A 16,156-nucleotide genomic window follows, 5' to 3' on the forward strand; every position below is an offset into this window, starting at 1 on the left:
GTCCCGAGGCCGTGGCTGTTCAGGAGACACGAGCTTCTGCACTGGGTTTTCTCTGTGTTGCCCACGAGCGTCCGTCAGGAGACTCTGCAGGCAGCCCTGACACTTGTTCATACGTGCCTTTTCTAGTTCATTGAAACTCAAAAAAGTCCCTGCTTCCGGGCTGACCCAGCGGGAGCTCACGTTTCCACGTACACGGTCTTCCTCTCCGGGGCTCTGTCCTGGAATCTCAGTCAATCCTGATGCTGCTTGGCCTCTGGATAATCATGTTTAGGGAGGACTCTCTTCTCAGCCTGCTCCAGGAAACAGAATGTTGACAGCACTTCTGGACTTTAGGGAGATGATGTCGGCTCTTTAAGGGAAATCAGAGAGGGTGTTGGGGCTGTGGATGGTTTTATTCTAAGTAGCTGAAGGATGTAGGTAGACACTTGCTAGGGAGGAAAGAGGGAAGTGACTTCAAAGCAGAACCCTCAGGGGATGGTGTAAGACCCCGTGAGTCCCAGCTCTACTCCCGGCCACATCGGGAGCCAGAAACAAGCCCGTCCCTCATAACTAACAGCCTCCTGAGTCAGTGGCCCAGATCAGGCCAAAAATTGGCAGTCTTCTGGCCAGATGTGGCTGGCAGACAGGTTTTGCTTGGCCTATCCTGGGTTACTTTTTGTGCCCCCGCTCCCTTAAGCATTTAAAAGATTCTACTGGGCATAGTGGCACTTGGCTATGATCCCAGGGGCTCAGGAGGCTGAGGCAGGAGGATGTGAGTTCAAAGCCAGCCTCAGCAACTTAGTGAGGCTCTAAGCAACTCAGTGAGACCCTGTCCCTAAATACAATATAAAAAGGGCTGGGATGTGGCTCAACGGGTAAGCACCCCTGGGTTCAATCACCCTCCACCACCCCCCGCCAAAGAAAAAAAAAGATTTCCCATAAGAATTCATATTTTGAGCCTTTCTGGAAAATGAAGAAGATTCACCTATCCTGGCTCTTGTTTCTGAAACTGAGAGCAAATGTCCCATTAGGTGTGCCCATGTCCTGGTCATTCTGCCAGCTGCACAAAGCACCCGCTCTTTGCATCTCTTGCTTCCATGGTTTCTGAGAGCCCTTCTCTCATGTCTCCTCCAGGTCATCTCTCACGTTACCTGTGATGACATGAATTATAGCCTGAGGCTTGCAGTACCTTTACCTGTAGAAATGGTAGCCACCATCCCCCCACCCACCCGCCATGATAATCCTCTCAGAGTAGAAGAAAATCTCAGTCCTTTTACTGATGTGAGGAATTCTCCCTTTGTGGGTTTTCTTTCTCAGGTCTAGCCTGTTGGTTTTTATGTACCCATTGATAAATACCCCCGAGTACCAGCAAGCTTGCACTTGACTTCAATATCTGGCTTTAAGAGTTATCACCTGGGCTGGGGCTGTAGCGCAGCAGCAGAGAGCTTGCCTAACAAGTGTGAGGCTCAGCGTTCAGTCCTCAGCACCACATAACGTTATGTCCATCTACAACTAAAGATATTTTTTAAAAGTTACCACCTTCAGTCTTTACAGCCTCTTAATTTCTGGACAAATGGCCTTTAATTCAGGCTGTGCCACAAACACAGAGGTACCATTAGTTTCCAGTGCAGCTTGACTTTTATTTAGATGAATGTCTTCCATGTCACAGGGAAATGGCTCTCAGTTCTAGGTTAGTATTGATTGAAATGTCTCTGGAGTAACCTTAAAAGATAGCTGCCACTTCGGTGACGTTTTCAGAGGCAGACTTTAAACTCCTGATTACTGGGGCTGCTGATTGGCAGGAATGTCAGGGGAATGAATAGCTGAGATGAAAAACGTCAGCCTCCTTGGCCTGCTCGGGCTGTGTGGGCTTACCTTTGGCAGCAGGAGTGAGAAGCTGGGGATGATTTGGAGATCACATCTCGTGGTTTCTGTCCCCAAAGGATGAAGCTGGTCTGGGGTCTGGGTCGAGGCTGTGATCAGAGAAGCTCAGCTGAGCATTGCCCAACCCCTTCTTGGTCTTGGAGGGTACAGCTGGGGATGAATGGGAAGAAAGGTGTGATTCTGAGCTTGTGAGACAGGTGGTACCACCCGAGAGGGCTGCTCCGCGGGCTTTCCCTGCCTAGGGTTCACACCAGTGTGAATGTCTTAACACCTGGTTCCCTTCTCCTGTGTGACGATCGCAGCATGGGGATCCTGGGCTCATAAAGAGCCTTATAATAAATTCGGAATCTTGTAGTGTTCTTTTTGTAAACAACCACTCCAACTTCAGCTTTGCACTTGGGCAATTTTGAGTCCTGAATTCTTGTTTAGACCAGGGTTTCTCAGTCTCAGGATAGTATTGACACATAGGGCTGGATATTTCCAGCCCCTGCGCACAGTAGGATGTTGAATAGCAGCCTTGGCCTTTACCCACCAGACACCAGAACCACCCATTTGCCTCTGTCTTTATGCCAAAAATGCCTGTAGACATTGCCAGCTGTCTCCCCATGGTGGGGGGAGCGGGGGGCGGGGCACATGGGGGGATGGGGGTAAAAATCATCCCTGATTGAGAACCACTGGCTTAGACAATAAAAGGCTTGAACCACCTTTTCTTCATTTCTTTACTGCTGTTTGATGTTGATGCATTAGTCAAACATTGATAAAAAATGTCATTAGGAATAGCCTTGATATGCCGGTAAATGTTTGGAGCTAGAAACTACCATGCTAAGTGAAATAAGCAAATCCCCAAAATCCAAAGGCCAAATGTTCTCTCTGATATGTGGATGATGACTCACAATAAGGGGTGGGGGGAGAATAGAAGTTCATTGGATCAGGCAAAGGGGAATGAAGGGAAGGGAGGGAGATGGGAATAGGAAAGACAGTGGAATGAATGGAACAGAACTTTCCTATGTTCATATATGAACACACGACCAGGGACACTCCACATCATGTCCAACCACAAGAATGGGAAGTTAGACTCCATGTATGTATAAAAGAATAGCCCTGGACTTTTCAGAGTATTTGGTGCAGAGTATTTGGACCAGGACACCTTAATGTGGGTAGGGGTCTGGCTCACTTTAGGATTTCTTTACAGGTTGTTAGGTGATAAAATGGTATTGCTTGAATCCGTTGCCCCAGGTGGTTGGCATGTTCATTGCCTGGCTTTCTGTGCCTTGTTTATGGATGCAAGTGGGCAGGAGAGGTATATCTGTAAATTTCAGTAGCAATAATGTTACTTAAAATAATGCATGAGATAATGGGAATTATGAGGGAGAGGGCTTGGATTTTTTTGGGGAGGGGTTAAGTGGGGAAGGATAAAATTTGTCAATTCGGGGCACAGTGCCAAGTATTGATTAATTTTTTTTCCTTTCCTTTACCAGAAACCTGAGTTACAACAAACTCTCTGAGATTGACCCTGCTGGCTTTGAGGACTTGCCAAATCTACAGGAAGTGTGAGTGCTTTCCCTAAATCTCTGTCTGGTTGGTAGAGGGGTGGAGAGATCTTGGAGAAAATCCTTTCATTTTGCAGCATTCCTTACTCTCTGAGATGGGCAATGTAAGCCTGTGCGAAGGGGTATTTGCATCATTTTGACTTTACTGACAAATGAGTACAGTTGTCTGTGGTCTACCACAGTTTGAAAATATCAAATGGAAAATTTCAGAAGTAAACAATTCATAAGTTCTAAATTGATGTGAATTATTATGAGTAGTGTGATGAAATCTTGTGCTCCTTTGCATGGTTCATGATTTACCCTTTTCCCCATTGTATCCATGCTGTATATCCTACCTTCCCATTTGTCACTCAGTAGTCATTTTACTTTTCAGGTTGACTGTCATGGTACTGCAAGTGCTTGAGTTCAGGTAACTCTTATGTACCTAATAATGGCCCCAAAGCCTGGCTGTGGTTTCTTTTTAGAGTTGAACAAGAATTAAAATTGGGGCATTTCCTCTGACATCATCCGGGCTTCCACTTAACACTTCTTTGAGTGCCTTTTCTGTGCCAGCCACTGTCCTGGGTGCTGGGGGTACAGGATTGAATAAGACATGCAAATGGGGAAGGGGCTCAGGAGAGGAAGGTGGAGCACTTGACTCCGGCATAGAAATTTTGAGGGCACCCCAAACTCAGCAATCGAGGTAATGGCTATTTTGATGCAATGCTTTAAAAAAAAATCAAAATTAATCCCCCCTCCCTCAAATATCTACGAGGAACAAAATATAAAAACTTTGAACTGAGGCAGAATCAGTACTACTGATCATTTTCCTGTTGCCCAAAACTCCAGCATGGCTTGTCATAGCACAGTTGCTGACCCTGTCTGGATTTAAACTTTTTGGATATTTTGTTTATCATGGATTTTGCTTTGCATTTCCCCCCCCCACCCCGCCCTTTACTAGGAATGAACCCTGGGGTGCTTAACCCCTGAGCCATATCCCCAGCCCTCTTTTATATTTTATTTAGAGACAGAGTCTCACTAAGTTGCTTAGGGCCTCGCTAAGTTGCTGAGGCTGGCTTTAAACTCGTGATCCTCCTGCCTCAGCCTCCCAACCCACCACTATTTTGACATTTAAAAAAAAGAAACATTATTTTAACACATTCTTTGTGGATGCTTCAGAGGGTGCTCTCAGCGTCTGTCTTGCTAGCTCCCTTGTTCTTGTTCCTTGCTCACACAGGCTTTCGACTTGCATTGGGTTTTGCTCTCTTGACCACCAGCCTCTAGTTTCCTTGCTTCAAGAATTGAAGAGTGGAATCCCCCCACCCCCAGCACTGCCTCCCTGAGTGGGCCTTGTAAAGCCGAGGTCATCTATTACAGACACAGTAGGGCGAAGTGGGGGGGAACCCTCGTTTTAGTGGCAAGCAGAACTGGATTTTGACATTTGAGTTCTGGTTCTGCCCCTTGGGGTTCTCGTTTTGAGTCTGCGTCCCTGGACAAGTGACAGCTCCTTGGTGTTTCCTTTGCCTCCTCTGTGCCATCGACACAGTGACACACGATCAGTATCCTTGTAGTTATTAACTGAAGATGATGCGTGGGCCCTGGCTATGGCAAAGGCTCACTGAGTATCATTTCTCTTCGGCTGCTTTTGGAACTGGGCAGCCCTGGCTGAGTGCTAGTTTAGAAACACATTTTTGGAGACTGACAGGTTGAACCTTTTACCTGCCGTGACTGCCTCCTCTCCCTGGTGCCACTCCCTGGACTCTCCGGAGATGGTGCCCGGAGCAGCAGAACTCCTCACTGAAAGCCTGTGGGGCTTTCCTGCGGGAATTCTGATACTCCTGGAGATTGAAGGAGGTGTCAGGGGTGAGTGGTGGGGAGATGGGAAAGGATATGGAAGAAAAGACAAAACAAACCAAAAAACCCTCAAGAATCACAGTTGATACCCCATTGCATCAGAATTAGCTGGGCCTGAGCGTTTCCCAGGGGGCAGCCAGTTCTCCCAAACCCTGCGGAGTGTCAGAGCCAGGGCTGGCAAAGGAGCCGGGGGTGGCTTAGCAGCGGTTTAATTCTGGAGGCCCTCGAGCCACATAACACTGTGGGCTGGTTAGAGGGAGAAAGCCATTTGGAGGCTCTTGGAGGACATGGGGGCACTTAGACAGCTGCTTCCAAGCCACACGGTCTGCACTGCCCACAGCCCTGAGGGCCCACCAGGGAGGGCCTCCACCCAGGGTGCTGGACGCCGAGGCTCTTCTATAATAGGAAGGCTATTTATACAGTCCTTGGTGAAAACTGCGCTCAGCTCATGTTACTGCTGCCTGGCTGAGATTGCTTGCTGTGGATACCCCTATGTGCTCGCCAGAGCCACTGACCTAAAATGTTCTAAGGGGCGAGGAAGCCTAGCCTGTGTCCCCTATTGGGTATTTATGGCTCGCTGTGCTGCGAGCATCTAAGGCTGCATGCACATGCGTGAGGAGAGCGCATGATGGTTGTATGTTGGGCACAGGTGGGGAAGGGGTTGCTCTAAGGCACTATTTTTGGCTGTGAATCACTACCACCTGCTAGGCATTTCCCACGTATCTGTATCCTAAACCTTTATGTTTCATTATTTCAACTGTAACCTGCCCAAACCCTATAAGGCTGGCACTTGTATTATTTTCATTTGTTGAAAAGGGAAACAAAGGTACTGCAAGTTTTGAGAACGAGGAGGTATGACTTTAAAACACAAGCTGGCTGGGCTCAGTGGCTCACGCCTGTAATCCCAGCAGCTCCGGAGGCTGAGGCAGGAGGATCGCGAGTTCAAAGCCAGCCTCAGCAACTTAGCAAGACCCTAAGCAACTCAGTGAGACCTTGTCTCTAAATAAAATATAAAAAGGTTTGAGGATGTGGCTCAGTGGTTCAGTGCCCCTAGGTTCAATCCCTAGTACTAGAAAGAAAAAGAAAAAAAGAAAACCCCAAACCAAACTAAAACAACCAAAAAAAAAAAAAAAAAATGCAAGCTGTGTAATCTCTTTGAAAAAAATCCCTTTTCTGCCAACTCTGTCTCAGTTCCTTCTTTTGGGGTGGGATGACCATTCCTATTTTCCTAGCACTGGGTCTGTGTTCACCCTGATTATTGTATGCACTTGTTAAAGTGACCACAGCCAGTCCTGCCCATGTCCATGGGTTTAATGGCCATGGATTCAACCAACCTCTGATTGAAAATATTGGGGAAAAAAATCACATATACAAACTTTTTTCTCCCTGTTGTTATTCCCTAAAAATACAATGTAACAACTATTTTCATAGCCTTTATGCAATGTTAGATAACATTCAGAGTAACCTAGAAGTGATTTAAAGTGTATATGAGGATATGCATAGGATTTATACAAATACTGCTACAGTTTTCTGTAAAAGTCTTGGGCATAGTTTGGTGGAAGGGGGGGGGGTTTCCTACAGTTAACCCCACAGATACCAAGGGAGAGCTGTATATTCTTTGTCATTATTCAAAAATAATTTTAGAAATTATGTATCATGAAGTCTTGCTAAAGCAATTATTTAGTATGTATTATTCTCCAGTAGCTAAAGCATAACCTCAGTTATTAATTCTCTTGAAATCATGTTCCTGTGTGCTCCTGATGGCTTTCTCCCTCTTAAGAAACAAAGCCAAGCTGATGTGATGGTGCATACCTGTAATCCCAACTGCCCCAGAGGCTCAGGCAGGAGGATGGCAAGTTCAGGGCCGTCCTAGGCAATTTAGGAAGACCCTGTCTCAAAACAGGGGCTGTGGCTCAGTAGTAGAGCACTTGCCTAGCATGCATGAGGCCCTGGGTTCAACCCCTAGTACCATAAATAAATTGGTTAATAAGGAGAAAAAAAAGAAGGGAAATCATAGTTCCAGCCCACCTCCTGACTTGATTGTTAGTAGTTGGATCTGTGTCTCTAGTTGGAAGCAATTGAAACAAACATTCTGCCTACCAAGAACAAATTGGCGAAATAAATCAGCAAAGAAAAGGGTCCTTTTTTTTAAAAAAAAAAAAAAACACTCATATCAGCAGAGGACTACTCTGCAGCTGGATGAAGAACTCCTCAAGATATATTACTGAGGGGAAAAGAGCAGTACAGAATAGCTCACAAGACACAAGCGTTTGTGTAAAATAAAAACACATGCACATCTCTCATAGCCTGCAGCAGGAGGTTCCTCTTGGAGGCAGGCCAGGAGACTGAAGGATACGGGGACTTTATTTTTCACTGTATACTCCCTGTATTCTTTTCTGAAATGGTTTGAAATCTTTTCTGTGTGCCTCTATCAGCTATTCAATCAATAAGTCTGGTAAGGAAAAAAAAAATGCTATAACCCCATAATACTCCTTGGGTGGGTTTTATATTGTTGGTTAAAAGCCAAACTTCATTAAGATAGTAAACGATGATGATGTACTGTGAAATGTCCTTTTGAACATTTAAATGTAACTTTTTCCTTGAGCCGAGCTAAATAAGTGTAAGTTTGGGGAGAAAACTCAGGGACCCACAAGTCCCCGCTGACCTTAAGGATCGAGTGGGTCAAGGTCTTGTCCGGGTTCTGCCCTGGGGTCAGGCAACCCTCGCAGCTCCCACTGACCTAACTTACACCTCCTTCCAGCTCCTGGGTTGGGCCGTGATTCATTGTCTGATACATTTGAGGCACTTCTTGGTCCTGAATCATCAGGAAAAGTTTTATAGAAGCCAGATATTTCAGCAAGAGTTTTAGGGCCTTTGATGGAAATCAGCTTCGTTTGGGGGCTGGAGAGAAGAAGTTAAGGTTGGGGGACGGGGTGTGCGAGACTGCATAGCCCTAGATAGTAAAAAGATTCCATCAGACACCCTCCTTAATCCCGAAAGTTTCTAACTTCGTGGAGACGGCTAAACACCCCGAGTTGCCTTTTCCCTCAAAGCTCTGGCTGTGTGCTATTTTTGACCAGTCTCTATTTCAGTCTGGCTAGAAGCTCTCAGAGTCTCAAAGCTGAGTTTGGCCTCTGTGGCCTCCCGAGGATCTCATTCTCCTTTCAACAGGGGATGGATAGAGGATCGGGGAGGGAGCCAGTGCTTGGTGGAGCAAGTAGACGTCCACTGCACCAGCAGTTTTTTTTTTTTTTTTTTTTAAATTAGAAACCATCCCAAAATAAGCAATCCGTGCAGTTCCTCTCCTCTGAGCTCCAACTGTCCTGTTCCTACATCGGGCGGCCCTGTTGAGATTAGAGCCTGCTATTTCTGACCCAGCCTGTGGACTTGGGGATACTCGTCCACATGGATGCCCCATTAATCGGTAGCCCTGCCCCACTGTCCCTGCGTACTCTACATAGAGCAGTTCTGTCAAGATGGGAAATGTCATCACGCCCTTTTTCTCCATGTTCCTTTATTTCTGTGAAATTGGGGTGGAGCGATTTGTCATATGTACAGTAGGTGGCCTGAGACCAGGCTCATTAGCCAGAGTTTTTACATACTCACTTTTAGGTTCAAATTCAAATCAAGGCAGGAAAACAACTTCGATGTTACCTAAGGGATTAGGAGCTTTCCGGCCAGCCCCATGCTTCTTGGCTTGTTTGCTCGCTGCTCTCTTCTCTGATTTGAGGTCACTGTTCATCTCTTGGCCATGTCCCCCTGGCCGGTTACTTAAACTGACTTGGGAAATGAGTGTCATATAGGAAACAGTGGTAGTACCCGGAACCTAACTCAAAGTTGTTGTGATGATCACTTTACATAATACACACAGGGGTTTCGCTACAATCATAAAGAAACAAGCCGGGCGTGGTGATGCACGCCTGTCATCCCAGCAGCTCAGGAGGCTGAGGCAGGGGGATTGCAAGTTCAAAGCCAGCTTCAGCAATTTAGCAAGACCCTAAGCAACTCAGTGAGACCCTGTCTCTAAATAAAATACAAAAAAAGGGCTGGGATGTGGCTCAGTGGTTGAGTACCCCTGGGGGGGATAATGATAATTAAAAAAAAAAAAAAAAAAAACCAGAGGATAGTAGTTAAGAACCCAGACTTTGGGGCCAGATTTCCTGGGCCACTGCTATTTCCTGTTAGTGATGTTGGTCCAATTATTTAACACCTCTTATTTCAATGGAAACGTTCCTGGGACCCACTTCTAGGGTCCAAAAGATGAGTCCATAGGCTGAAAACCTCTTAGAGCTTCCTCTGGCAGATAGTAAGCCCTTTGGTAAGTCATCTGCTACTCTTCTTATTACCTCATCTTCTGTATGAGAGTCAACCTCTAGGAGAGACCTTGGTGGTAGCAGGCGTCTGAGCTGAGCTTTTCTTGCTCTGGGGAAACCCGAGGGTGTCCTCTCGTGATAAGTGTGCTCATAGATACTGTGAAATTTTCCTGGTCACGATTAGGACTGATGGAGAGTTTTCAGTACCGCGATGGGAAATGGATCCCGCAGCAGGGTTGGGAGAGATAAAAGGTAGAAGCAGAAACCATCTGATTCAGGGGACCGTCAGATAACAGACTGTTAAAGTAATTAATTGCCTATTTCAACACACAAACAAGGGCTCTTTAAGTGGAGAAAGGATTTGCCACATGATACAGATCTGCTTTCTCTCTGCCAGATGCTTCAGTCATGAAGCTATTGAAACAGGCATTCTGTGTCCTACGGCCCAGTAACTGCCAAGCCTCATCCCTAACCGGCTTTGGCACCGAAGAAAGCAACGGGATAATTCAAGGCCTTCCTTTCTTTCTTTCTTTTTTTCCCTTCTCCTATTCATTTCTGTAAAAGATGGCAGACACCCAGATGATCCTGTTCAGGCAGAGGCGGGTTCTCTACTTGGATGAATACAGCTGTCATGCCAGTGGCCTGTCTTCAGAGAGTGCCCTGTGTGTAAGATGTACCTCCCTTAAAAAACTGAGAGCAAGATAATCCAGTCTTATTCCCTCGACTTTGCATCTCAAGTACAATTTCTTTCCAGCCTGTCACCCGGCAGAATGCCTGGACACTGCTTTGGCTTTCCTGAGGTTTCTTGGGCTCACATTGCAAGTCTGATTTTTGGATTCTCTTCCCAGATTTGGAAATACATGTCCATGTAAGGAGGCCAGATTGTACAGCCCTCTGGGGGCAGACCAGGCAAGCTGTGTCCGCGGGCTTTCCCTTCCATTAAGAGATATCAACGGTGCAAAGAGAGATTCAGAACCTTCCAGCAGGAAGGGAACTTGGAGAGCACATCCTGTCTGCAGAGGGTTTTCACAATGTCTGTGTGCAGAAAGCATGTGTGTATGTTTGTTTTCCTGGAAGACCATCCAGAGACTCCATCAGAGTCCAGAGAAGCTGGAACCTCAAATGGATGAGTGTCTCTGAGTCCAGCCCCTTTGTTATTTCATAGTAGGGGCGTCGAAATAATCGGTCCCTTATGTCACCCCAGTACCTCAGAACCCCACAGGAGTGAGCCAGTGGTCTCCAGCTTTCTGTTCCTGCATGTTGCCCTGTGGTTCAGGCAGAGCACTGAGTAACCAGGAGGGCACAGTCTTTCCTTCCCAGATCCCTTCCTGACTGATTGAGCCAACCAGGATGGACTTGGGGCCACACTTGATCTGAACCTGTATCTGGGCCTATTCTCACTACTTGATGTCTGTTAGTCTTGATTTCTTTTCTGAGCTTGATGTTAGTGTTAATTTCTTACCAGGGGTGTGAGGAATAGTTAGGCTTTGTGACTTCGTAGGACTTCTCTCTCTTTTAAAACTTACTTGTGTATTCTTTTATTTCATACCTCCTATGGTGAATGTAGCAGTGGGCTTCTATCTATCATCTATCTATCTATCTATCAATCTATCTATCTATCTATCTATCTATCTTAATCTATTTTTTGGTAGCTGGATTGAACCCAGAGTGCTTAACCACTGAGCCACATTCCCAGCCTTTTTATATTTTATTTAGAGACAGGGTCTCACTGAGTTGCTTAGGGCCTCACTAAGTTGCTGAGGCTAGCTTTGAACTCACGATCCTCCTGCCTCAGCCTCCCAAGCTGCTGGGATGACAGGTCTGCGCCACCGCGCCTGGCTCACGGTGGTTTTGATTGGCCTTGTATGTTTGTGTTTCTAAACGCCTAACTTAAGTGCTCCATATGATCCATTCCCTCTTGCTTTTGTTACAGGTACCTCCATAACAATGAGTTGACAGCCATACCGTCCCTGGGTGCTGCCTCTCCACACGTGGTGTCTCTCTTTCTGTGAGTAGTGCCATCTGGGGCTCTGGGCCGTGGTGGGGCCGTGGTGTTGGCTTGCTGACACTGGTGGCGGAGAACTTGTGGTGGCGTGCTTGCTTACTGGTGAAGAATGACCTTTGTCATGGAAAATGCCTCGTTTGCTGTTCTGGGGTTTTGCAGAATCAAAAGCTGGAAGTTTTGCCCCCCCAACACCCCTTTTTTCCGGCAGGGCTGGGGATGGAACGTCGGGCTTCACACCTGCTAGCTAGGCAAGTGCCCTACCATTGCGCCACATCTGCAGCCCTTGACTTGTCTCCCGTTTGGGGGACGCTAGGACTTTTCTACTTGCTCTCTGACCCATGAAGTTGCAGCTCGGGTGAATAAATTGGAAGTAAAGGAAGTCGTGTGAATTATAAGATAGCAGGCTCAGCCCTGTGCCAGTGAATTTTGGGACTGAGACTCAGTTTACTTTTAGGGCTCTAAAAAAAAAAAAAAAAATATATATATATATATATATATATATATATATATATATATATATAAAAATATAAATAATAATGAAGTGCCCCCTGGCTTCAGAAATCAGCAGAAAAAAGAGGAATTCATTGTCATGGTCAATGATAGACTGAAGTGAAATCTGTGTGTTCTTACAGAGCAAACCAAAAAGGACATACAGGGTTTTAACCAAAACGCAGCGAGGAAGCCCCGGGGTGCGATCATTTGAGCTGTTTGCCTTTGCTGGGGACGAGGCACCTGTCCTGGCCCTGCTCCTACAGCCTGACAGGTCTTCCCAGCTGGGAGTCCAGCCGTGCGCTTCGCCAGATTTTTTGGGCAGCTTCCGGAGCCGAGCACCCGCTGCCTACTGAATTTCCTGTCCACACTGCAGCCCTGCGCATTTTCACTTTATCTTGATTTTGCTGGTTTTACAATTCATTTGCTCACCTGTGTGCATCCTTTTTTCTGGAACCCTGGAATCAGGAGGCTGAGCAGGGGGATTCGGCAGGAAGGCACTATTAATAAGATCTCGGGTTAGCGCGTCGATCTTGGATTTTGGCTGGCTGCGGGCCCTGTGTTCAGGGAGCGCCGGGTCCTTGTGAAACACACTCTGGAGCTTAACCCTTTCCGAGGCTGCTGAGGGTTCTTCAGGAAAGCCTGGGGAGGGGCTGGATGGTGGCTCACCCTATCCTGGACAGTTGACGTCATCTCTGAATCTCAATTTAAAAAAAAAAAAAAAAAAAAGGTGATTCCTGACTTTTTTTTTGGAGGGGTGGGGTACTGGGGATTGAACCAGGGCACTCTACCACTGAGCCACATCCCCAAACTCTTTTATATTTTGAGACATGGCCTCACTAAGTTGCCCAGGCTGGCCTCAAACTTGCTATCCTCTTACCTCAGCCTCCCGAGTAACTGGGATTACAGATGGACAGGGCCAGGCCTAGAGGGGAGCAGAACATACATGAAGCACTTGCTATCATGCGGGTCACCTAGCGAGTATGTGATACTTGGTGGCTCTTAATAGTGGCTGGTGAGACACTATAGGGCCACAGGCATTGTGGGACGGTCTTTGTTCCCTGTGAGGGAATGAAAACTGAAAGCAGGAAAACCATGACCCTTGAAGTACGAGCAGAGGGTTCACTTTCTTTCTGTGCCCACTTGTTCTGTGTGCAGCACCTGCAGGGTGCCTGATCTTGGGCTAAATTAAATGAGTCAGCCTTTGGTGAGGCGAGCTGGGGATGTGGAAACCCCCAGAGTGTTCTCCCAGCCAAGTGCACGGAGATGCTTGCGAGTCCTGAGAGCCCAGGTTGTGCACCAGCAGTATCGTATCCACACCAGGCCCATTAGAAATGCAGGGCCACAGCCGGGTGCGGTGTTGCCTGCCTGTCATCCCAGCATCTCGGGAGCCTGCAACAGGAGGATGGTGAGTTCAAAGCCAGCCTCAGCAAACTCGATGCACTAAGCAACTCAGTGAGACCCTGTCTCTAAATAAAACACCAAATAGGGCTGGGGATGGGGCTCAGTGGTCGAGTGTCCCTGGGTTCAATCCCTGGTACCCACCCACCACCACCATCACCCAAAACAAAGAAATGCAAGGCCACATCCCCCAGAACCACATTTTTAACAAGCTCCCAGGCCATTCGCCCACTCATTCCTCCTTTTCTCATTTGGTGAGGGAGCCAGCACTGCAGAGCATATCTTGGAGTTGCCAGAGAAGAAGGTGCGGCTCCCCGAAGGTCTGCTAAGTTGCAAAATATTGAGAGGTGGAACTGAGATGGGACATGTGTGTCCTTCCAAGGCTTCTTTGTCCACCCCCTGCCCTTGGTGCAAGGAGCATGGCAGGTGACTGTGAGCTACCCCATGCCAGAGGCAGGAACGCCCCCAGCTTGCCCCCCGGGCCTGTGGCACTTGAATCACGCCTTGCTCTGCTGACTAAAAATACATTTCTGTTCCCTGGCCCCAGTGCCAGTAGCAGTGGGGCTGTCTGGCCTTGTTCCTGCTATTCCATTAGACAGCGTTGAAATATGTACAGCAGAGAGAGAGAGAGAGAGAGAGAGAGAGACTCACTCTCCTCACTCCGACTCAGTTTTGGAAAATGCAGGTTAGCTTTGGCAACCTCTCTGGCCTGAAGTCAGTGTCCCTCTGACTTGGGCAGTGATTTCTCTGAGACAACAGAAATGGAAGGGTCTTTATTTTCATTTTCTCGGAGATTCTCAGACTGGATGCCTGAACCGAGTGTCTGCAGATGGTTAGGTTAGCAGAGTGACCTCTGGGGAGCAGAAGTCTAGATGATTTTGCTGTCACCCTGCATGCATTTCTGGATTTCCTTTGTGGCCTACGTGAAGGATGGAGGAGAGAACAACAGAGGATGAGCAGAGAGTGGGTGAGGGTCACTTTGTAGCCAGAGGACATCTTTCCCATTCTGACCCAACAAGGCCTTTGGCATCTCCATCCACGAAGCGGTGCCCATTGATCAGCTTAGAAGAATATGTGTTCCTGATAGGTACTGTTGCCTTGCAGAAATTTAGAATTAAAATGTGTCCCGTGTTCTGTGAATATTTATTAGGTGTCTCCTGTGCCCCATGAAGTCGTGTCCTGGAGGCTGTCCCCAAGGTGACATGGGAGCACTGACACGTTGTCTGAAAATGTACTAATAGTTACAGACTTCGTTTTTGCTTGCTTGTGGCAGTGGGGATGGAACGCAGGGCCTCTCACATATTAGGCAAGTGCTCTACCACTGAGCTGTACTCTGACATCTAAGAGTCCTTAGTCCCTCAGTATTTTATCCCCCACCCCTTTTGGTACCAGGGATGGAACCCAGGAACATTTAACCACTGAGCCCCCGAGGCTGGCTTTGAACTCACGATCCTCCTGCCTCAGCCTCCTGAACTGCTGGGATTATAGGCATGTGCCACCCTGTCCAGTGGTTTATTTCCCTTTTTTGAGCAGGTGGAGGATCAGAAAAGTAAGCAAAATATGATTACTGTGAGGCCATGTGAGTTCGGGAAGACAACTTTATTGCGACACGTTTATAGGCTAATGCAGAAAGGAAAAGGGGAGACCTGGTGTGTATCCTTCTCTGCCTCCGATGCAGGTGTGACCTGGGACAAGTTCCTTTTTTCTTTTTTGTTGAATCAGGCATCGATTTCTTGGGTGACCCAGAAATCGAGGGCAGGGGCAATGTCACTGAAGACATGGTTGATCCCTCTGTCCAGTAGCTGCTCTTGGTACTTTGTGTCTTTTAGCAGAAATAGCAGATTTGTGATTTTCAGCTCAGACACCTGTCATCCTAGACTTGGCCTCTGGAGCTGAACTCTTCATCTCGGTCAGTCACACAGGCGTGCCCTGAGTTCTCAGACTCCAGTTCCCTTCTTTGCTGGGTGTCACCCTTGGAAGGGTCTCCTGGGAAGAGGTTTAGTTTGGTGCCTGGCTTTAATATCAGGGCTTTGAGAGAGAGAGAGAGAGTTCTAGAGTTTTGGGAACTGGGGTCCTACAGCACAATTTCAGTTGGTTAATACTTTCTGATTAAAGGGATCTAACTCAATTAAAGTATTTGTCAGAGAGCAGATTTATTTGCATCTTGTCCTGGGGATAATACCAGAGCCATTTGTCCTTAATAACAGAAAGCATAAAACTCCAGGAAAGCTTTTAATAGGATTGGGTTGGAGCGAGGGCGCTAATTTCATAAAAATAGTTCTCAGAAAAAGAAACAGCCTTTTGTTAAATGGGAGCAGAGTCTGCCAGTCGAATTTCACGTTTGAGATTTTTTTTTTTTTTTTAATTCAAAGTCCAGGAAACTCAAGTTACGATTCCCACGGCAACCGTAATTTTGTCTGAGGCATACGCGACATTTCTGCCACAGGAACATTTCTGCTTTTCCTGCGGCAGTTCTGCACTTACGCCATGGAGGAGGTAGGTTGCCGTGTGGAGGACTGATTGGTTTTCAGTCCTGGGAGGAAAGCAGGCTGAAAACCGATTTTCGCTCTGAACCCCACGCAGAGGCCGCCCTGGCTGTGTCTGCCCCGCTTCCTCTCCAGGTGGTGTTGGTGCCTGTCAGAACTTGCCTTTTCACCCCGCCACCTCCTTTGGTCTCCCCCACCTGTGTCCACCAGGTGGGA

The 16,156-nt window shown here is 47.2% G+C and overlaps 1 protein-coding gene across 2 annotated transcripts in view; it reads left to right on the top strand.

Moving 5' to 3' along the window:
- Lrig1 (leucine rich repeats and immunoglobulin like domains 1) overlaps positions 1 to 16,156 on the top strand; it is a 126,707-nt gene that overhangs the window by 42,222 nt on the left and 68,329 nt on the right. For both annotated transcript variants that reach the window (XM_071618409.1, XM_071618412.1), the window contains exons 2-3: positions 3,342 to 3,413; positions 11,493 to 11,567. In XM_071618409.1, coding sequence (XP_071474510.1) covers positions 3,342 to 3,413; positions 11,493 to 11,567 — 147 coding nt within the window. The remainder of the gene's footprint in view (positions 1 to 3,341; positions 3,414 to 11,492; positions 11,568 to 16,156) is intronic.

This window comes from Marmota flaviventris, chromosome 1, assembly GCF_047511675.1.
Source record: "Marmota flaviventris isolate mMarFla1 chromosome 1, mMarFla1.hap1, whole genome shotgun sequence".
NCBI classification, from domain to species: Eukaryota; Metazoa; Chordata; class Mammalia; order Rodentia; family Sciuridae; genus Marmota; species Marmota flaviventris.